At 37.8% G+C, this 23,877-nt stretch overlaps 1 protein-coding gene across 1 annotated transcript; it reads right to left on the bottom strand.

Annotated features, from left to right (window-relative positions):
• Positions 1-8,319: 8,319 nt before the first annotated feature.
• On the bottom strand, positions 8,320-10,153 carry LOC111911405 (uncharacterized). The gene has a single exon (XM_023907186.3). It carries the CDS (start codon positions 9,692-9,694, stop codon positions 8,576-8,578), a length of 1,119 nt encoding a protein of 372 aa, XP_023762954.1. The 5' UTR covers positions 9,695-10,153; the 3' UTR covers positions 8,320-8,575.
• Positions 10,154-23,877: the final 13,724 nt, after the last annotated feature.

Raw genomic sequence — 23,877 nt, forward strand, 5'->3', positions numbered from 1 at the left:
AAATCATCAAGCTTCCATCAAGAATATAGAGACTCAACTTTGGCAACTAACAACAATCTATGGATTGAAACAAGCTTCTCGCAGATGGAATCTTTGCTTTGAAGAAGAGGTTAAAGAGTTTGGCTTCTCTAGAAGTGAGGATGAATCTTATGTATATGTCAAAGTTAGTGGGAGTAGAGTCACCTTCATGGTATTGTATGTTGAAGACATATTTCTCATAGGAAATGACATTCCGACTTTGCAAGAGGTTAAGTCTTGGCTTGGAAAGTGTTTCGCTATGTAGGATCTGGGAGAGGCGGCTTATATTCTGGAAATAAGGATTTTTGGACTTAGTGAAAGCACATATTTGGACAAAGTGCTAAAGCGTTTTAGCATGGAGATCTCCAAGAAAGCAGAGTTACCTATCTAGAGTAATACCAAGATGAGTAAGACTCAGAGTCTGAGTACCAATGCAGAGATAGTAGAAATGATTCGAGTTCCATATGTTTCCACCGTGGGATCGATCATGTATGCTATGACATGTACTCACCCTAACGTGGCTTTTGTTTTGATTATGGTTAGTCGATATCAAGGAAATCCAAGTAAAGCTTATTAGATAGCAGCCAAGAATATTCTTAAGTATCTGCGAAGAACTAAGGACTGGGTCCTTGTGATTGGTGCCAATGATGACTTAAGAGTTGCTGGGTATAGTGATGCCAACTTTCAAACAGACAGAGACAACTTTCGTTCTCAATCTAGTTGGATTTTTACCCTTAATAGAGGAGCTATGACTTGGAAAAGTTCCAACCAGGAGACCGTAGCTAATTCTACATGTGAATCAGAGTATATAGCTACGAGCGAAGCGTCAAAGCAGGCTATATGGTTGAAATTGAAACCTTGGAGTTGTGGACCTAATGGAGATTTTATGCGATAATGAAGGAGCGGCTGCCTTGACCAAGGAACCAAGAGATCAAGACATATTGACAAAAAATAACACTTTATCAAACATCGAGTAGAAGAATGACACCTCGTCGTAAAGAGGGTATCATCTAAGGAGAATCCAGTAGATCCCCTCACAAAGGGTCTTAGTAGGGTGAAACACGTTCAACATGCGAGAAGCATTGGTCTAAAGGATGATATTAGTTTTAGTGATTAGATAGATATTTAGAAACTTGTAACAAATAAATGTAACTTACATTTGATGATTAAATAAATGGAGATTTGTTTATAAGTATTGTTTACTATCTTTTGTCAATTGTTTATCATTGTGTTTCACTTTTGCATGTTTTACTTCCCGAGTAATTGGATTATTTAAATATCCATAATCGATCATACTTTGGAAGTAAGTAGTGAATTAAGACTGTCATGAATCGGGTTGTAGATTGTCTAAGTGTTTAGACATAACAATGGTTTGCTGCAACATTCATGAGTACTTTTGGAAATGGGGATTTAAGTATTGGATTAAACCCACGCTTAGTGAATTACTTCATGGAATTTATCACGAGTAATTCTTAGACAATAATAACGTATAATCTTTAAATGGAGATATATGAGTTGTTGTTTACGAGTTGATTGTGCATTGATAATGTGTAAATGCATTAGTAACTTGTTGTTATAAAACGTATTGTTGTGCATGATTTGATGAGTAAATAGTGCAAGCATATAAGTCAAAGTTTATTTGTTCCTTTTTTCCTAACAGGAAAAGCGATATCTTGGGCCCCTCGATGATTTGGTGTTGACTTGTGTGTCGGGCCTGGTCAAGACTGAATTGATGTGTTCAATTAAGTTCTTTGTCATTACAAATCAGAAATCGGGAAACAAACTGTTGGACAATGAGAATGATTATGTTCCATGTCATTTGTCCACATGATATCTTGCAGAACGGAGGATTATATGATCACTTATCTTAGGACTCATTACCGACTCAGTCAGAGTTTGACAACGGCTTTTGAGAGCTACAATTTGATAGTTAATTTTGAAGTTATACTTGCAATTATAGTTATTAGACTTATCCAAGTGGGAGACTGTTGAATTAGGTGTCTAAGCTCAAACCTATAATTGGTATGTACTTGAATTGATAGTAGCACAATCCTTTTGGGTTTCCTTCATACTAGCAACTTGACAAGATGACTTTTGGAGAGAAAGGTTGAATTTATTATTTGGAATAATAAATTAGTATATAAAATGATTTTTTAATGTATTATGAAAATAATATATTAAATAGAAGTAATGTTGTTTAATTAATATTTAATTAGAAATTAATTTGGAATTAATTTTGGGATTAAAGGAATTAATTAAAAGTACATGGGCTGTTTTGCAATTAATTAATAGTTGTGGTTTGGGATCTTGGATCACCCTAAAGAGGGTTGGCCAAAAATTCTAGGGAGGCCCTAAGAATTTTCGTCCAAGGCCTTAAGGATGAGGAGTCCATGGTCTGCTTAGGCCTTAAGCTGGAAATTAGGGTTTCCACCAGCAAACCCTAGCTTTGGCTCTAAGCAATCAACAACTATATAAAGAGCTCCAGCCCCTTGAGATTTCAGCCATATGTTCCAAACCCTAGAAGAGCTGAATTCCAGTGCTTCGTCCTCATCTCTCTCCTCACATCCTCTTGTTTGGTGTGTTTGTGAGCCATTAGAGGTGTTGCACTTGTGACACTTGCTCTCAAGAGTTCAAGATCTTCAAGGAAACCATTTTTATTACTACATAACAATAAAGGTATGTATCTTAACCCTAGTTTAGTTAATTTCGAAAATTATACATGTCTCCAATGGTTTCTAATTTTTTGTGTTCAATGCTTGTATGTCTAATAGAGAAAACATAGATCCAACAATCAGGGTTGCATGCACAGATATGATTGTTTGTTATGCTCAAAACCCATCAGTCATTGCACCTTAGATTAATACCTCTAACCAAAAAGGGTTGAAGTTAAGTTCCCTTGCTTAAGCATATGTTTTTAGGATTTTTAGTTTGAAAGAAAAAAGTGAAAAAATAAAAAGAAGAAAAAAAAAGTTGCAAAAAGTTTGAGTAAATAAGAGTCTACAAAGCTATGAAGATCAAGAAATATCATGAAGAAAAGTTCCAAATCGAAGAATCAAGAATAAGGCGAAATTTTCCAAGTTATTGTAATTTTTATTTTCTAGGTTATTTTTCCATATGTATGCTTCGGGGTTTAATCAAAAATACCTTGAGGTTAAGAAAGTTTTATGGGGATGGATTTAGAGGGATGCATAAAATGAGTGTTATTCAAAAGAAGTGGGAGAGTGTTTATGAAGATTGTGAGTATTTAGGATTTGGGAAGTTCTTAGGAAAATATAGACACAAATACATGCATTGCGGTCTTGAAGTAATGGAGAAGCTCAAAATGGATTGTCTTGTGCGATGATGGTAGCTAAAGTCTTAATATGAAAATAATAAAATCAGTTTTTCTTGAGGGAAAACAAAAGAGAAATGTGAGGTATTTTGATATGTGCATATTTAACTACATATTTAATGCATATTTCTAATACTTTTAGCTACAATTATGTTTATTTGGAACAAAAGATGCTTATTATGTTTAGAATATGTTTTGTAGCAACAAAGACTTGTTAAGGACAAAAAGGAAGCATACGAGGAAAAAGAAGCAGGAAATGGGAGCTAAAACAAAAGAAAAAGAAAAGAGGAATGAAGACAACATCATGGTGATCTCCAACACGATGTGGCAAATGGAAAGTTCGCGACCAATCAGATGACTTGAAAGATACGGGATAAACATAAGGACCACGTCGTGGTAGCGATCAACCACGATGTGATGATCCGATTTTGACAATTATAAAATCCCGAATACTAGGTCGAATTAAAGAGGATGCAATCGGTTTTCTGAGGTTAATTACGAATGAGAACGCTTAGAAACCCAGAAGAATATCGAAAAACAAGTGGAGCTTAAGGATTAAAGAAGATTTAGAAGATTTTCACATTGATCTAGTTGGTTTGCTTATCATACTCATGTCTAGTTTAATTCACATGGATCTATTGTGTTTTTCTGCTACAATGAGAGGCTAAATACATTTTACTTCTGTTTGGTGAAGATAAACTTGATCCCAAGGTTGTCAAGATCGGCATCCTACCTAGGATCGCTTTTGGGTTTGCAAGATCGGGATCGATATCCTAAGATCCCACAAAATATAATAAAATTTTAATTTATAATATTTAATCATGAAAAGTATTTCAAACATTTAATTTTTCATTCAAAAATTATAAAAACTTCAAAATATTAGTCATAAGTCACAATAAAAAATGATAAATGATAGATTGGTAAAGGATAAGAGACATAAAGTGGTAAAAAAAAACTCATTTGCAACAAAAAAAAAAAAAAAAAAAAAAAAAAAAAAAAACAAAGGAAGGTCGGATCTCAATCCTACGATCCTACCTGCGATCCTACCCCAAATACGATCATTTTACGATCCGGATCATTTTTCATACCTAGGATCGTAGGATCGTACGATCCTACAATCAGGATCACGATTTTGACAACCATGCTTGATCCATATGTGTTGATTTTGATATTTGGATGATTATATTTGATTTTACTTGTGTTTGATATATATAAAAACCCTAGCATGTTTAGTTATAGCTTTTATTGCTTATAAATCATATGATGTGTAATAATCGATCACATTAATTGAATGAATTTGTCTCCTAATTGTTTATGATCATTAGATACTTAGAGCTATGATTAATCATACCTTAGATTAAATAATTAAAGCTAGTAACTTTAACTGTGTTAGAGAACATAATTAATCTTAATTTGTGTTTGGTTGCTTAACTTGATCATGGGAAATTAACTACTATCATTCATATTCCAAGGAGATTAACTACTATCATTCATATTCCAAGTTGTGCTTATTATCAATTTGGTATTTAACTTGTGCATGATCATTGCTTTGTCATTTATAAATTGGTAGGCCTGGTTATTTGATCATAATAGCTAGTAAATTGGTAATCAATATAATCCATCCATTAGAAATCAACCATGGGAGAAGGTGAAATCGGATCTAGGCAGAAGTATTCTTTTTAATTCTTGAAATTAATTTGTTTTATTTGCTTGCTTAATTATTAGTTCATATTAAGTTCTTCCGATCTTGCAAAATCAATAAAAACCCAAATCATAGTTTGTATCTTGGTTTAATTAGAAGTAGTTAATTTATTCAATTGAATTCTGTTTCCTGTGATCGACACCCGACTTACCTAAGCTATGATATAATCTGACTAGGTACACTGCTTATAAGTGCATAGTTAGCAAATTAAGTTAGGTTATAAATTTAAAACGAATATGTACTATTGTACACATCATCAAACATTTAACAACTTACTTGTCCATGTCCTATATTATCGTTGTCCACCAATAATACAGTTTCTAGCGTAAGTATATCTTGGTGCTCCTAGTATTAATACAATACATAGATGTGTGGTATTTCTTTAGGAGAAGGTTAAGTATCTAACCGATGAGAGGTACCAAAATCTGAACATGAAAGTCTTCACCTATAACTATCATCTTCAAAATTCATTGATGTATTTAGTTCTCCCATTTTATTTTATTTTTTCTAATAAGGTCCCGAATTAAGCATCTTTAATCATTACTATAGTGTTTAATACAACCTTACGACACATAGATCTCACCCTTTTTCTTTTTGAATTTTACTTTTAACTCAAAATGATGGCTACACCATTCACTTTACCTAAATGATATCATAGTCTTAATCCTTCAACTCTTCAAATAAGCTCCCTTTCTTTCGGTCTAATCATATGAAATCCATTTTTTGTTTAAAGACATCAATGGAGCAATTATATACATAAAGTATTCGATAAGTATCTACTAATTTCTGATCAAACCCATGAAAACCCAAAAAACTACGAACCTCTATCGGACTTATAGGTTGTTCCCATTTCATAATTGATACTATTTTATGTGAATGAATCTCGATATTGTCATGGTTAACCATGTGACACAAGAATTATGCATTTTGGATCCAAAAGTATTATTATTATTATTATTATTATTATTATTATTATTATTATTATTTTGAGATATCCTTTTCAAAACCTCTAACATGTACATGTCTTTTATATTCCTCCCTACTTTTAAAATAAACTAGAAAAGTGTCACCCCCGCGTTGCGGGGGTTAGCTGCTATTAGTTATGTGTTTTGATGTTCTGAAACTTTCTCTTTGTGAGTCGTTGATTATTACATGATGATATGTGTGTCGACTTCAAATAGGTGGTCGTGTTTCTATTACTGTGATTTTTGGTCATCGCCGGATGAGAACTCGAGATTCAATTCACCTACAAATTCTCATATGCAGATATTCGATTTTTCCGATTCATAGGGTTATTCTATAAATAAAAGTTTGACATATCTACTATCAAAATTTCCATATAACATTTTTAAATAAAGAAACGATGCTACAATAAATATTTTGAAAGGCAGAGTATGTTTACCTGTCTTGACAGACCGGGACACGTCAAGGTGCAAGAGGAGCAAATTGATTAAGCTATTACGAAGATGATAATATAGGAGGATATGAGGGTTAATAAATGATCATAAATACACAAAATAGATGCAAAAACGTATAAGGAGATGATGGCTTAAACGATCAACTGATAAACCTAAATATACACAAATAAATATATACACATATACACAGATAAATATATTTCGGTCTTTTGACAACATAGATGCAGAAACGTATAAGGAGAAATGTCACCTTGCGCATTTAATTTTTATGATTCAAAGTAAAAAGTTATAACAAAAAATATTGAAAAAGTAATGACTTAACTACAATATATATTGTTGTTTTCTCAAATATTTGGAAAGTACTAAAATCATTGTTGCTTTACTTTCTTTCAATGTGACACCATTTGACCATCTTCTTATGTCGTCTGAAGCTTCTAAATCCCAAAGCAAACTGAAGTCAATGAGATTATGACGTGTTAATAGTGTTTTCTTTGTGATTTTGCAGAAAACAAATTGTACACACACATATAATCTTATTTTTGTTTTTGTTTTACAAAGTATAAGTGAACCATTTTATTAAAAACCTACAATATTCCCCACAATCGTTATCAGATCAATGAAAAATCTACTTAATTATTTTTGTATACATGTTATTATTCATAAAAATATAAGTATCATGCTTTTTACCGAAGTGTTGGTTTTCTTAAGATAATAAATATGTTGGTTTGTACGATCATTGAAATTATAATAGATCATGTATGATTTAAGTGATCAATCAGATCATGAACCACATCCCCTTGAGTGTCTAAGAACATGGAATTCTAGGAATGGATTGGGAATTGAAGCTTTTGTAGTTCAAATTTTGTCTAAGCCTATATTCATAGAATATTTGTTTTTTATGTCTGTGAATGTTTTAAAGTTATGTTATTTGTTTCATGATAAACTTCCACATGATTATGCTTCATAGACATGAATTTTTTTTTTCTTAGATTGTGCTTTTGAAGGGTTACAATATAATAGATATATCATATGATTAGGTGTATATATTGGGTTTTCTTTTATTCAAATTACAAGAAGTAATGAACATAAATATTTTAATTAATAATAAATGATTCATATACCTGAAGCAGGAAAGAAACCCTGGACAATTAAGAAATCCAGAAGGAGTAAACATAGATGGGAACATAAACCCAGATGGATGGAGATCATGCAATTACTAAATGTACGGATCACTTTTGCCTAAATCCCCAACTTTCTATTCTGAATCTAGTTGTTTGGAGGAAGAACAATCATGAAGCACGGATGTAGGTGAGATTTGAGATGTTGGGGGGACGTCTCCTTCAAATCTATGAATCTTCTATCCTTTCATTGGTGACAGAGAGCAAACGATAGTTTTGATGTGATAACTATGTATCGCCGTCAAGATGGGAAGCGAATACAAGACTAGAGAGAAGCAGAAAGAGACTCAATAAACTAACCCTTATTTGATAATCTTGGCAGCCGACAATTGAGAAGTTCACAATCGAATTCAATGTTTTTTCCGTGTTAGTTTTCAACATGCATAGTTCTAAAACATGTAATTTTTTTTTCTACATTTTCCCAAACCAAAAATGCATCGTCACCCCTAGTATTATACATTGTCATTTTCTATTATTGTAGTTAAAGTGTTTGTTTTCCAATTCATGCAGCTCAATTTTGCATATGTTATTCTTTGTAAACTATCAAACAATTAAAGTAAAAACTTTTACATTTCTGGCAAATTTTAAAAAGCTTTGTTGTTCAACATTTACAAATAGAATTTCAAACTAAAAATAAATAATTATCAAACCAGTAAAAAAAAAACTAAAGAGTACCAAAACTTGTTTGTGTGCCACTACATTGGCAGGTTTAAAAGCATCAACAAACCATCGTTAAAACAGGACCACCGGCGGCCAATTTCAGTTACCTCCGGCTGATGAGTTCACAGATCAACGGAGACTTTAAACAGAAATGATAAAACTCACAAATTGTTTCCATAACTTTATACACATCTAAAATACCTTTAAACTGAAAAAGACATTAATTAAACCTTATGAATTCTCTGATCATATCACAACTGAACTGAACCTACAAATGTGCCATTGTTGTTGGCTGCTGCTTCCTAGACTCGATCACTCCTTTCACAAACGCATCCACGATCTGTTTCTGCGACTCCAATATCAACTCATTACGTTTCATCTCACTCTCCATTCTCATCTTCTCCATCTCCCTCGCCATATCGATCTTCATCTTCTCCATCTTCAAAAACCCATCTCCCAATAACTTAATCGACGACACCACCTCCGATAATCCACCCTTATTCTTCTTTCCCTTGTTCGATTCCTTCCCATTTGCGTTTTGAGATCTTCCTCTAAACATATTTGTATTCCTCGGGACTTTTACCCACATTCCGCCGTTATTAGCATCCTCATCGTCATGGACGACGACCTTGCTGAATTTCCTTGGCCTGAGACCCGATCGTCCGGATTCTGGTTGAGGGGTGATCGGTGGTTTGTTCCTAGTTCCTCCTCCAATTGCAGAATTTTTGTGGTTTTTTGCTTCTCGAATTGGGGTTTCTACAAGGAATTTGTGACCCTTGTATATGGTTTCTTCAATTGGGGTTTCTACTAGACCTCCATCTTCATCTTCGTCTTCTTGATTAGACCCATTATTTGGATATAAAGAGTAACGATTTGAAACTTTAGGACCAAAATTTGGGCTTGATTTCATGTTATGTTTGGTGGAACTGGTGGCTAATGTTACCAGATTCTGAACTGCGGAAGGCTTGAATCGAAGTCCACGACCCGGATTCAAACTCTTAGGGTTGTGGATTTCTGAATCGATTTGGAGATTACCAGGTTCGGTGTCATACCCGTTTTCCATAGCTTCCATGGCTTCGAAGTAGAACCAGGAAGAGAAGAATCGCTCGCCGGAGAAGGCGGAAGCACGCTGCTTCTCGGCCCGGTGGCGTTGACGGAGCTTCTCCATCTTGTGGCGGCACTGAGCGGAAGTCTTCGGCGGGGTGACGTCCGGGCAGCTGGTTGTCACTTTCTCAGCCACCGCGTCCCAATCTGGTGTTCGAAGGAACGCGCGGTGGAGCGCGTACCATCGCTCACGGTATGCTTCAATCAGAACCAGTGCCTCGTCGCGCGTCCAGCACGGCGGTGGAAACTTCCGTACAGGTTTCTCTCCGGCGGTGGCAGACATGTCGGTGATCTTCTTCGAGGAGCGTACGTTAGTCAATCACAAGCGTACGTTAGCAACCTAACCAGTAGTGGTGGTCGGCGATTTTATCTTTTTAGAGAACGACATCGGGCGGAAAGTTGTGGGTATTTGCGGTGGTGGGAAGCGGGCTTCCGGTGGCGGCGGAGGAAGTTTAAGAGTAAATCTTTTTGTGGGTGTGCGGAATGTGGGAGTAGTAAATAAATGGGTGGGGGTAACGGTGGATAGGTGGACGGTGGGTGATAATGACGATGGGTTTGAGGTTGAGTGGGTGAAGCTAGAATGCGCCGATCGGTGACGTGCAACCCCACTAGTATAAGTAATTGTCTACCGCCCCACCATAAACCCATAAGCTCACTCAATCAGGCGCGTGAGGGATACATTGATACATGCGCGTAAAGTGGGCGGGTTAGGGTCAAAGTGTTGCATCCAATTGGTGTAGGCAGGTGTGTGTTGAAATTTGATTTTTTTTTTTTTTTTCAAAAACCAATACCAATGGTTCTTGACTTATTATAACACATTTTTGGATACTTACATTATTGGAAAGACACGTGATTACATGATGAAATTTTAATGTTATGTTAAGGTTTATAGTTCAAGATCATTCATGAGTCGGTCGCTGTGCCTTGTACACCATCTTGTGGTATAGTATCATATGCGGTGCTGATCTCCAAACAAAAATGTGGTATCTGTTTTGTATGTTACATCTTTACCGCACGATAGAAAGTCACATACTTCAAATATAGTATTTTGTGCATAAAAATATGTATTGTGGTGGGTGTGGTACAATATGGTATGACATCTATCAGTTTTGTGGGGTGAGACAAAAGATAATATGACAATAGAAAAATGCGATGAGTATGATATGACACCCACCAGAATGAAAGACATTTCATTTTATATGAATAGGATAACAGAAGAAACTAATTAAAGTATGATGGAAAAAGTAGATGATGATATACATTAAAGAGATTTATACCCATGTGTGAGAACGAAGAAATTTAAGATATTTTGTATAGTTGGATAGACTTAAAATAAGTATTATTCACTAAAATGGTGTATATGTACTTTAAAGATCCAAAAACTTTGTGTGCATTACTTAATAACACAAATAAGGGTGATGATTCGAATAATCATGGGGTTTAGATGAAAATATGAGGCTATGAAACTTGAGATCATAAAAATATCAATTTAGGATATCTCATGGAGAGATTGTACATTTTGATAAGGGTAGCAATTGATAACATGACACGACAAAAATAAACAACATGAAACGAAATTTGGACGAAACTGAAATTCGAATTTGTGTTGATGCCATGTTCGTGTCAAGTGTGTCGCGTTCGTGTTCAAAATCACAAAATTCACATGATTTATCATTTGTCTATCGTGTTTTTCGTGTTTGTCGTGTTATGTATGATTAAGTATTAGGATGCGTTTAAGAGCAAGGAGATAGGGTTCATGCAGATCATGCATAAAATAAGCAAATATGTTAAACAACATTGGCAATATTAGGACGAGTGAACTTGAGATCTTTGAAAGCACCGACAAGGCTTTGATAGAGAGTAGGATCAAAGATAGGAGTACCATCGGGAGATAGTTTAGACTTAGTGTCCAAAGGAGTACAACATGGATTGCAGAAGGACATCTCAGCACAAGAGAGAATTTCCTTGGCAAAGGAAGTTTGAGATAAAAAGAGGCATGTGGCGGTCTAAGAGACAACAATCCCAATAAAAAAGGAAAGAGGGCCCAAGTCGGAAATGGGAAATTTAGATGATCAACGATAAATGATGCAAGTGATAAGAGCGAAAGAAGAGGAAGTGATGATGACATCATCAACATATAGGAGAAGGAAGATGTGGTCGGATTCAGAGTGATAAGTGAACAGAGAACAGTCAGAGTGATTACTTGTAAAACCAAGAGAGGTGATGAATACAACAAACTGTTGGTGTCATGCTCTCGGTGCCTGCTTAAGGCCATGGAGAGCCTTACGAAGACGAAAAACATGATGAAGAAAAGTAGGTTGAACATAGTTGGGAGTTTGTTTCATGTAAACTTCCCCAGATAAGTCACTATGAAGGAACACATTTCTTAAATCTAATTGATGTACGGACCAATTTTTAGATATCACGATGCTAAGAAAAGTACGAATTGTGGCAGGTTTGACAACATGACTGAAGGTGTTATTAGGATCAAGATTAGGGAGTTAAGAAAAGCCTGGAGAAACAAGACATCCTTTATAGTGATCAACGTTGCTTTTTTTTTTCAAACTTGTGATGGTATAGCCATCGATAACAAATAATATTGGCATATGGAGGAGGATGCACAAGATCCAAGTGTGATTAGACGTGAGAGCATACATTTCAGAGTCCATAGTAGATTTACAATGGGGATCACAGAGAGCTTGGACAATAGACTGAGGAATAGTAGAGATGTCAGAAGTGGTAGATAAATTGAAGATATATCGAGGCTTGAGAGACCCAATACGAGAACGAATGACATTATGATGAGTCGGTGGTTGAGGAAGAGGGGGAGGAGTAAGGGTCCAAGTAGGAGTGGTAGGGGTGGCAAAACTACCACTAAGAGGAATGGGAGTACTTATAGAAGGAGTGAGAGGGGAGATATGTAGTTGTAACAGTAGGAAGGGGAGGAACATCATCAAAATAGAAAGGGTCATAATCAGAGACAGATGGGGTCATGGAAATCTGAGAAGGGGAAGCGATCTTTATCAAATATGACATGACATGAGATAATGACACGTTGAGTGATGAGGTCAAGACATCGATAGCCATGATGACCAAAAGAGGGTCCTAAATATACACAAGTAGAAGATCGAGGAGAGAGTTTATGAAGAGAGGTAGAGGATAGATTCAAATAGCAGAGGCGGCCAAAAACATAGAGATGGTCATATGAAGGGAATGACCCAAAAAAGCTCAAAGGGTGTTTGTAAAGAAATGGAGTGGTATGAAGAAGGTTAAGGTATGAACCGTGGTGAGAAGAGCTTTAACTGAACCGTGGTGAGAAGAGCTTTAACCCATAACTTGGAAGGAAAGGGAGCTCGAAACAAGAAAGTGCAAATAATGTTGTTAAGTGTTCAAATTGCTCATTAAGCCTTTAGCCTTGCCTTTTTGTTGAGTCATGTATGGGCAAAAAAACCCTAATTTTAATACCTTTAGAGGCAAAGAAAGAAACTAAGGCTTGATTAGTAAACTTGTAACCATTGTCACGTTGAAAAAATTTAATGTCTATCTGGAATTGTGTTTAACATAAGTATGAAATTTAGAGAAAATATCAAACACATCGAATTTAGCACGAAGCAGAAACACCCATAAAAAATGAGTAAAATCATCCAAAAAAGAATATAGTACCTCAAACCACTCATACTAGTGATAAGATATGTCCATAAATCAGAATGAACCAATTCAAACATAGTTTATGTTTTGGTTTTAGAAGACGAAAAAGCTAAACGACAATGCTTCCCAAGCTAACAAGCATGACACATGGGAATTTTATTCGTAGAACTGGAAATAGACCTATAAGAATATCAAACAATCCAAAATAGAAGAACTAGGATGTCCAAGAGGGCGATGACAGGTAGGAAGAGAGACCACAAAACATATATTAGTATATAATGATGGTGTAACATCCATCACTTGAGGTATTATTTATTGTAAAATACTTATTATTTATTGTTGGATTATGAATTGGATAAGTGGACTATTGAGTTGGACTTTAGCAAAGTGGGCCGATAATTTGGGCTACCCGAAAACGTACGTTGGGCGTAAGCTTGGCGTACACGGGGCGTAGTGCAACATTGGATGCGGGCTTAGGGGGCGTACTCAGGCAGACTCCAAACCCTAATTTTTAGGGTTTAAGCCATATAAATACAACATTATGACTCAAACCCTAGCCTCCTTACCAGCCTCTCAACCTCAGAAACCCTAGATAGCTTCTCATCCTTCATCCTTGTGTGTTTTTGGGCCTCAGATTGGGCCAATCTATGGACTTATCAGCTATTGGGCCTTACTGGGCTAGCAGAAGTCAGTTAATGGGCCAAGGACATGTTTGGGCTTAAGGGAAGGCCCATTTGAGGAGTCAGGCCCAATTTAGAAAATTGGGCCATTAGTTGGTCTTTAGTGGGCCATTAGTGGGCTTGGAAAGATTAGATGGAATTGGGCCTAGGTTATGGTCCAAATTAGACCAAGGGGTAAAATGGTCATTTTAACCTAAGAAGGACTATGGGATTTTAACTAAGTGCTGTTGTAACAATGATAGTCGGGGAGTCGTTGGAGCAGTCGATAGAAATTCCCTACCGAGAGATTTCGCAGTCAGCTTTGCGAGGTGAGTTTCCTCCTGGTTTGAACGGGTCGAAGGCACCAAGGTCGGCCCGTATATGTTTATATTAGTAGCTGAGTGTGGGCAAGACCCATATCTCATAAATAGCCGAGTGTGGGCGAGGCCCGTATCTCCTACCATTATTTGAGTATGGATATAGGATTGATTAATAGATTTGATTATACTTGTTGTATGTGTGATACTGGTATGTATGCTTAGTAGCTGAGTGTGGGCGGGGTTTGAATCTCATAGTTAGCCGAGTGTAGGAGGGGCGCGTATCTCATAGTTAGCTGAGTGTGGGCGGGGCTCGTATCTCATAGTCAGCGGTGTGTGGGAGGGGCCAGTATCTCCTAGTAGCAGAGTGTGGGCTGGCCCCGTATCTCATAGTTAGCCGAGTGTGGGCGGGGCCCATATCTCCTAGTAGCATGATTATGTGTATGGTATGTGGTAGTTTGGGGAGACTCACTAAGTTGTGTGCTTACAGTTATAAGTTTTGGTTTCAGGTACTTCCGGTAGCAAAGGGAAGAGCTTGGGATGATTGTAGTGCACATACCATTTGTTTAGCCTGGGATGTTTATACTCTGATATATATATATATATATATATATATATATATATATATATATATATATATATATATATATATATATATATATATATATATATATATATATATAGGCTTAGGTTATTCTATTCAAAGTAATTATTGTGTTATTGTATGCATAAATGTGGGCCAATCAAATTTACTTATTTTAAGAAAGTGATTAATATATATTATTGAATTAAATATAATTAAAAATATCATCTTAATTAATTGCAAGGGTAATTTAGTCAATTAATATAGATTTAATAAAGGAAAATTGCATTTTTTAAGGGATCATAAATTCTATTAATTTTAAAAATCCGATTTTACGAATTATAATTCTTTTAATTCGGACATTCTGACAGAATATGATTATGAATATATTCAAAAATAAAAATATTCTTAAACCATAAATAATAAAAATATTCTTGAACCTATTCCTTGATCATGACTTTAAAAACTTCTTGTAGAATAACAAATTCTTGAACAATCAATTGAAGAATAAAAACAAAAAATACATTATTTCTTATAGAATATGGGTAACAATTGTTAAGAATTACATTTATTATTAAAGAATAAAACTAAAAAAACTTTCAAAACGGGAAAGAAAACATCAAAATCTAACAACGACCCTAATACATTCTAAAAGAATAATGTTGCTTAAAATCACTTTCAATGTTGTGGTCCGTTCTTCAAGCATCAACTTCTGTGATTCCAACAGAATCGGAATTCGTGATTCAATTCCAACAGAATTGGAATCCGTGATTCCATTCCAATAGAATTGATGGGCTATACGACTTGAGTTAGTTGTTCGACTTGGTCCACATCATATATTTAGGATATTATCGACATGAAAGCTCCATGAAAATGATAAGGCACTCAATATGGCAAGGTAATAATTGCAATTGCCTCACTGGTAAACTTTTATGCATCTACTAGGATAACCTGTGAAATTAAGCCAATTTGTGTCCAATTGATATCCAAGAACCATTAGTCCAATCTGCTTCACAAGATTATCTATACATGTAATAAGAGCTTGATATAAACTTACCCGAGATATATTCAAATGTTCATCAAGTACAAACGAGATCACCCGGCCATCATCTTGTTCAAGACCATCTGGCTTCGGCACAAACACAACACTTGAACAGAATGTGTTTTCTAGGAACCTATTGAACATAAGCTACTGAATCAAACAATTCTACATGAAAGGTTTTGTTAATACCAAATTTATCGAAGGTCAATTTCAGGCAGATTTAGGTTTAGGGACGATCATGAGGAAAATTTGATCAACACCATGAAGATGATAAAGATATGAAACAATCTCAGGAAAACCCTAGCTTGAACAAATAAGAAGGAAAGCATGATTGAGAAAGCGTGTATGAATACCTTTGAGCAACGAGAGAGAGTGCGCGATCGGACAATTTGGATCAGACTATTTGGTTCGGAGCCTTGGTTTGAGGGATGCGGGCACACTCTCGGGTGTGTCTGAACTCAAACTAAGGACTTGGTATAAAAATTTTCAAAAGAAAACTATTTTTCTATATAAAAAGGATTTGAAAAGAGAAAAGGGTGTGGTGCATGCAATCAGCCGAGCTCAAGTAAGTACTCCCAAATTACCCATACAAGTTTATGTTATGATATGCATATGAGAACTGCATGCTAGATTAGGGCTAAGGATCTAGGAATGATGCCTTATATGCCTGTTATATGTGTATGAGCTTATGAACTGCATGCTAGTATTGATTAGTCAGTAATATGATGGCCTGATTAGGATATGCTTGATTATGTTTACTCAATGCTCGAATGTTGCTTGCTTTGTGATTTTAGGAGTTCTAGTTATCTTTAACTAACTAGTAAACGAATATGTTAAGTTACATATTACAAGGAATAAATAGTTTCAGAAGGTTAGGTTTAGCTCTATTTCGCAGCTCTTGTTTGAGTCCAACCATTGTAGGGTAGGACCTCTCATTCGAAGAATTATCTAGTCTTGGTGTATTCCAAGACCGAGAGTAGCACGAGGAGCACCTCAGGGAGTTATTGGGAGTTCTGAGACGAGAACGGCTATATGCCAAGTTCTCGAAGTGTGAGTTTTGGTTACGAGAGGTCTAGTTCCTCGGACATCTCGTTAACCAGGAGGGGAGTTTGGTTGACCCAGCCAAAATCGAGGCAGTCATGCAGTGGGAGGTGCCGAGATCTCCTTTAGATATCAGGAGTTTTCTGGGATTGGCAGGGGTACTACCGAAGATTCATACGGGATTTATCTAAGATTGCAGTACCTCTTACTCGTCTGACGAGGAAGGGGATGGATTTCTGGTAGGGCCCTAAGCAATAGAGGGCATTCAAGACCCTCTAACAGCGTTTTTGTGAGGCTCCCGTTTTGACTTTCTCAAAGGGAGTATAGGATTTTGTGGTGTGCTATGATGTATCCATCACAAGTTTAGGGGCGGTGCTCATGCAGAGAGGACGGGTAATAGCCTACGCATCGCGGCAGCTGAAGCCGCATGAGACGAGATACCCTACACATGATTTGGAGCTAGGAGTGGTGGTATTCGCTCTCAAGATTTGGAGACATTACCTCTATGGGTTCCGCTGTACCATCTACATGGATCACAAGAGCCTGAGACACATCATGGATTATCCAAACCTAAACATGAGGCAGCGCAGGTGGCTGGATGTAGTCAAGGACTACAACTACAAGATCTTGTACAACCCCGGTAAAGCGAATGTGTTGGCGGACGCTCTAAGCCACAGGTCAGATGGGTCTTCCACCCCAGTGATATATATGAGGATAGTGGTGGATTCTCCGCTTGTGAGTTTGATCAGAGATGCTCAGGTTGAGGGCATGCGACCAGAGAACTGGAAACTGGAGAGGATCATGGGTGGGAACATCCGGTTTGTGCAGGTGGTGGTTGTCGAGGCCAACAAAATTAATAACCCTAATTATTACACACTAAAATAGTGTATAGTGGTAAAGGGATCGAATCCACGGAGATTGGTTCAATTTATAACTCTATGAAAAATCTCTTTCTAAAAATACTTGTAAAATAGCAATAAAAATAAAATGGGGGGTTTTGGTCTTTTGAAATACTTGAAATAAACTAGAATTAAACTACAAATTAAATAAAAAAATTCAACAAAAGTAGGAGTTTGATGTAAAATCAATAAAAGAGGGATGGTTGACTTAACGTTTCCTCACTTTGACTTTTGAAGAACATATCATTAGAATCCAATGGTGCAATACTTGATTTAAATCCTTAATTTGGCTATAGTCATCCAAGAAGCTTGAGATTACCTAGACTTTTCTTAGTTGTTAAAATGGTTAGAGAAGCTCATAACAATTTCCTTAGTTAAAGTCACAATTCCCATTAAGCATGTAATTAGTGAAAGTCAACTAGCATTAAGAGCCAAAAAGTTACCAAATCCAAAAGGGGTCAAATGCTTTCACCACCATGTTGGAGGAAATGTTTTTATGATTGTGTGAAGAAAAAACAGCACAAAAATCATTTGTTGCTTGCTAATTTAAGGATCCTTTACTTAATCAAGAAATTAGCCAACTAATCACCACAAGCACATTTAAACTCATGAATAAAAACATACAAGTAGTGATAATATGTTAAAACACAAAACATTCCCATAAAGATTTAAGAACAAGTTCATGGATTCTTCAACATTCAACAAAAGTTCAAAGGATTCAACAAAATTCAACCAAGATTAGTTTAGCCAATCATGGCTAAACTCAAAGAAACAAAGTTAGAGAAGATTGTACCGAACATTAAACAAGAATCAAGAGGTAAAAAGATGATGTTCTTGAGGTGTTCTTGGCCTTCAAAAATCTTCAAAACTCCAGAGAGAATGCTCAAAAATTGGATGTCTAAGAGTTGAGAAAAGTGGCATACCAAACTTCCTCATATAGCTCAAAACAAGAATTTCCAGAATTGCCCTTGCAGGGGGTTGTGCGACCCGCGTGCTACTGCGCGGGTGGGTTGCGCAGGTGGCCCCTGTATGTAGCATCTTTGAGGTTTGGGCCTCCATATATTAGCCCACTTGGCCCAGTTTGAGTCCAATCAGCTCCTAGCCCATTTTTCTTCAAGTTTTCTTCAATTTAAACCCAATTTGGCTTCTCCAAATGATCCAAACTTGCCCGGTTAATAATCTACGCACGCTTGAATAAACTCCTGCATCTTGCAAATTTAAAGTTTATTTCTCTCCAAGCCTTCAAATATCATCAAGCTCGCTCCATGCATCATCTCCACTAACCATCAAGCCTAAAAGCCTTATTGTCCACCAATTCCCATCGCTTTTCATACGTCTCGAACACTCCTGCTCCACTAATCTCCATGAAATCTGCAATAAAGCTCACGAAACTAGAAAGTACCCGAAATAGTCATAAAATAACAAAAAGGAAAATATGCATGGAAATTAACTAGATTATGGATGAAATATGCTAAAATAAACTATAAAAATAAGTAAATAAAATGAAACTATCAGCAGGATAACCGGGGATTATTGACCCGATGTTGTCGGGTATGGGTTCCGATGACTGGTGGGGTCAAACAGACAGTTATGGAGGAGGCTCACAAGTCTCACTTCTCTATTCACCCGGGGGCCACCAAGATGTATCGAGACTTGAGTTTAAGTTACTGGTGGCCATGCATGAAGAGAGAAACCGCTTGGTATGTCGAGAGGTGCTTGACTTGTAGGATGGTCAAGGCCGAACATCAGAGGCCGCATGGAACGCTGCAGCCCCTAGAGATTCCCATCTAGAAATGGGAACAAATCACGATGGACTTCATTACCAAGCTGTCGAGGACGGCGAAGGGGTTTGATGTTATATAGGTCATCGTGGATCGATTGACCAAGAGCACCCATTTCTTGGCTATACGGGAGAATTCATCGGCCGAGAAGTTGGCCAACGTGTATGTTCACGAGGTCATCGCTCGCCATGGGGTTCCGATCTCCATTGTTTCCTATCGAGATGTTAGATTTACATCCCGTTTCTGGCAGAAGTTCCACGAGGAACTAGGCACGCAGCTGCATTTTAGCAAAACGTATCATCCGCTGACCGACAGTCAGAGCGAGCGGACCATACAAAACCTCAAGGACATGTTTAGGGCGTGTGTCATTGAATTCGGTGGGAGCTGGGATTTCTACCTACCCCTTGCAGAGTTCTCCTACAACAACAACTATCATTCCAACTAGGGGTGCAAATGAGTCAAGCTACTCGCGAGCTACTCGAGATCAGATCGTCAAAAGCTCGACTCGAAACCGATTTTAAACGAGCCCGAGCCGAGCTCGAGCTTAATATTAAGCTCATTTATTAAATGAGCTCGAGCTCAAGCCTATGTCATTAAGCTTGATTAAACGAGACTTTATATAATATAATTTAATATTATTTAAATATATTAAAATAAAAACATATTAGGGGAATTATGGATTTAGGGTATTAGTAAATGATCTTCTTAACGAGCTCGAGCCGAGCTTAAGCTTATTTACACACGTCAAATAAAAAACGAGTCGAGCCCGAGCCCGAGCCGAGCATGTATAATTCTTTACGAGCTCAAGCCGAGCTCAGTACAAGGAAGCTCGAATGGAGCCAAGCTCGAGCTCGAACCTTATATAACTTAAACGAGCCCGAGCCCGAGCCTGGCCAGGCTCGGGCTCGGCTCGGCTCGTTTGCACCCCTAATTCCAACATTGGCGCCCCTCCTTTCGAGCTGTTGTATGGGCGAAAATGTCGCACCCCGGTTTATTGGGGTGAGGTTGGACACAGGATGATAGGACGAACGGAGGTAGTCTTGTAGACAAGAAGATTCAACAGATTAGACAGCGACTGCAGACCGCTCAGAATCGGCAGAAAAGCTACCCCGACAGACGTCGATCTGAGTTAAAGTTCCAGGTCGGTAACATGGTACTCCTGAAGGTCTCACCCTGGAAGGGCATGATCCGCTTCAATAAGAGGGGGAAATTGGGTCCCCGATATATTAGGTCGTTCAGGATCATTGCCAGGGTGGTCAAGGTAGCTTACAGGCTAGAGCTTCCTGAGGAGCTCAGTCAGATCCACAACACTTTTCACATTTCGCAATTGCGGAAGTGCATCCTGGATGAGGAGGCAGTAGTATCATTGGATGACATTCAGGTCGATGAGCGCCTGATTATGTGGAGAGGCCCGTGGCCATTTTGGAGAGGAAGGTGAAGGTTATGCGGAACCAGGAGATACCTTTGGTAAAGGTACAGTAAGAGCACCGAAGAGGGTCCGAGTGGACGTGGGAGCCGGAGGCAGAGATGCAGGAGCACTATCTGGAGTTGTTCACCGCAACGGACTTCGAGGACGAAGTCTAGTTCAAGTTGGGGAGAATTGTAACGCCCCGACACTCAGGTATTAATTTTATGGCTTTAATTTTCATAGTTTACAAGGTCTATTCGACGAGTTGGATGCCCTGACTCGTCGAGTAGAAGCGGGTTTGGTCACGTGTTTAAGTGACCTACTCGTCGAGTCCAAGATAGGACTCAATGAGTAGGAGCTGGAGGATGAAACCCTAATTTCTGGGGGTTTGCACCCTATTTAAAGGATCATTAGCCCCCTTAGCCTCCCTTACAACCTCTTGAGAGTCCAAAAACCCTAATCCGTGTGTGTAGCTCCAATTTTTGTGTGATTTAAGCTTTGGGAGCTAGATTTTAGTGAGAGAAGCTTGAAGATCAAGTAGCTTGAAGATCAAGTAGCTTGAAGCAAGGAATGTGTGCGGATATGAAATCTACCTTAGTTTAGCGTCATTTGAAGGTATCAAGTTGTTACCTTGCGCTTATTTCCTTCTAGATCTCATTTTGTTGAAGATTAGGGCTTTTTCTAGCATGTTATGTAGCCATCCCTGAGTATGAGCTAGGATCTGAAGTTACAACTCCAGATATGAGCTCATATTAGTCTTTAAGTCCATAAAGTTTCTAGCTTTAGAAAGTATGAACCCTTCCTTATGAGTTAAACCCCATTTCAAGCTTGGATTTGATATTCTAAGTATTTAGAGCCTTGCATAAAGTTTGTAACATTACGTGATAAACATGCCTTGGGAAGCTTGATCTGCAATATGGAGCCTTAGAATGGCTTACAAAGCATCTGAATGAAGAAAGGTCTGAATGGACTCGGCGAGTTGCATGGTCAACTCGGTGAGTCCGATGAAAATTGTCATGCAAGGACTTCTGCATAGACTTGGTGAGTCAGTAGGGTGACTCGGCAAGTCAGCTAAGGCTTCCCAAACATTTGGACATGCATGAACTCGGCGAGTTACAGGGAGAATCAACGAGTTAATGGGGGATTTCACAACTACTTGAGTTCTGGAAGGACTCGACGAGTCAGTGAACTGTACTCGACGAGTCGGCTCAACATGGACTGTTAACCTTGACCGTTGACTTTGACTTTGATCAAGGGTTGACTAGTTGACTCTGGGGCATTTTGGGAAAATTGGAAATTTATGAATATGATTCTATGGTGAATATAGGTGGTAGAGTTTGTGACAGTGATCTAAGAGCTTGAGCTTATCACTTCGATTCGACCGTTGAGAGGTGAGTTATCCTCACTATATCAATTGGGTTTAAGGCACCAATGCCGACACTTTTCGGATGTATGTCCGGGTTTATTACACGTTATGCTTTATGGTATATATCCTAGTTATAGGATGGTTGCTATGTTAGAGATCGGTTAGATCAATATCCTGGTTATAGGATGGTTGCTATGTTAGAGATAGGTTAGATCAGTATCCCGGTTATAGGATGGTTGCTATGTTAGTGATTGGTTAGATCGGTATCCTGGTTATAGGATGGTTGTCATGATTAGTGATCTATTAGATATGCATGTTTACTTGTTTATATGTATGTGCATATGTTTGTTGGTTTGGGGAAAGGGTTGAGGCAGGTCCTACTGTGTGTAGTAAGCCAAGACACCCTGGGCGGACCGGGTAGACTGCATGCCTAGGCCGGGAAAACCTAGTCAAACCGATGGCCCAGTGAGCGGTCCGGATAGGCTGAAGACCCCGAGGAGGGCGGTCCGAACGTGCCGAGGGCTCGGAGAGCGGTCTAGATAGACTGAGGATCGGGAGTCGGTCCAGTCAGATTGATGGCTCATTATGCATGTTGTTTGCTTATATGTTTATCTGATATGATTATATCTCTATGGCGTTGGTATTTTTGGGGGTAACTCACTAAGCCTTTGAGCTTACATTTATCGATTATTGTTTCAGGTACTTCGGATGTTCTCGAGAAGGCGAAGGCGTAACCCTACACTTCCTCGATTTTTGATTTTTGATTTCTAGGAACTCCAATATTATACTATTTTGAAAACAAATTGTAATAACTTAATGATTTTAAATGTTTTAAAAAGTTCAAATTTGGCATGATCTTTGAGGATGTTACACTATTTAAGCATCCTTAAGTCCCAAGTCATCCTCCTTTCATCAGCCTCCCACCCCAACTTCGACCCTTCCAAACCCTAGTTCATTTTTTACCATTCTTGGGCCATTTATGGGTGTTTTGGTGTTCACAAAGGAAGAGGAAGGAAAAGGGAACAACTTAGAAGCTTGGAACAACCTTGGATCTGGAAGCTTTGCACCCTCCTACATCTCTGGAAGGTATAAAGTTATACCTTGATGCTCATTTGGTTAAATCCAGCTTATGTGATGTTATTATGTGCTTTTGTCCCCAATCAATGTTTTCCTTGAATATGGCATGCTCTAGATCCATTCAAGATGTCATTTGAGACGTTTTAGAGCATTTAGAAGCAAAAAAAATGCAATCTTGATTGCTAGCTTCCTTCCATGCATGAGTTTCAAGGTCTTAATGGGCCAAGTAGTTAGAGTTTTCATTGTTGGGCACATATTAGCCATACAAGACCATAAATTTGGAAACTTTATGGTTAAGGATGTTAGCTTAGGGTTGAATCTGGAATTTGAGCAAAAGAGCGTAAGGAAGAAGCTCTTAAAGGAAGAATTGTGTGTAGGCAGCGTACGCTGGGCATAACCCAGGTACGACGGGCATACTAAGTATAGCCCGTAATTGGGTCAACACTCGTGTGGGCGTACTCAGATGTGTTGACCTAGTTTGACTTTTGACTTTTTCTGAATTTGACCATGATTTAACCAAGTTTGACCTAAGGGTATTTTGGGTGTTCTGAGTTGTGTTTCAGATTGGTCACTATTTGATGTATAGATGACGGGTAGAGCTGAAATTCAACATGTACTACATTCATATCAATGTAGTACATTCAT

Source organism: Lactuca sativa, chromosome 6 (genome assembly GCF_002870075.4).
Source record: "Lactuca sativa cultivar Salinas chromosome 6, Lsat_Salinas_v11, whole genome shotgun sequence".
Classification (NCBI taxonomy): Eukaryota; Viridiplantae; Streptophyta; class Magnoliopsida; order Asterales; family Asteraceae; genus Lactuca; species Lactuca sativa.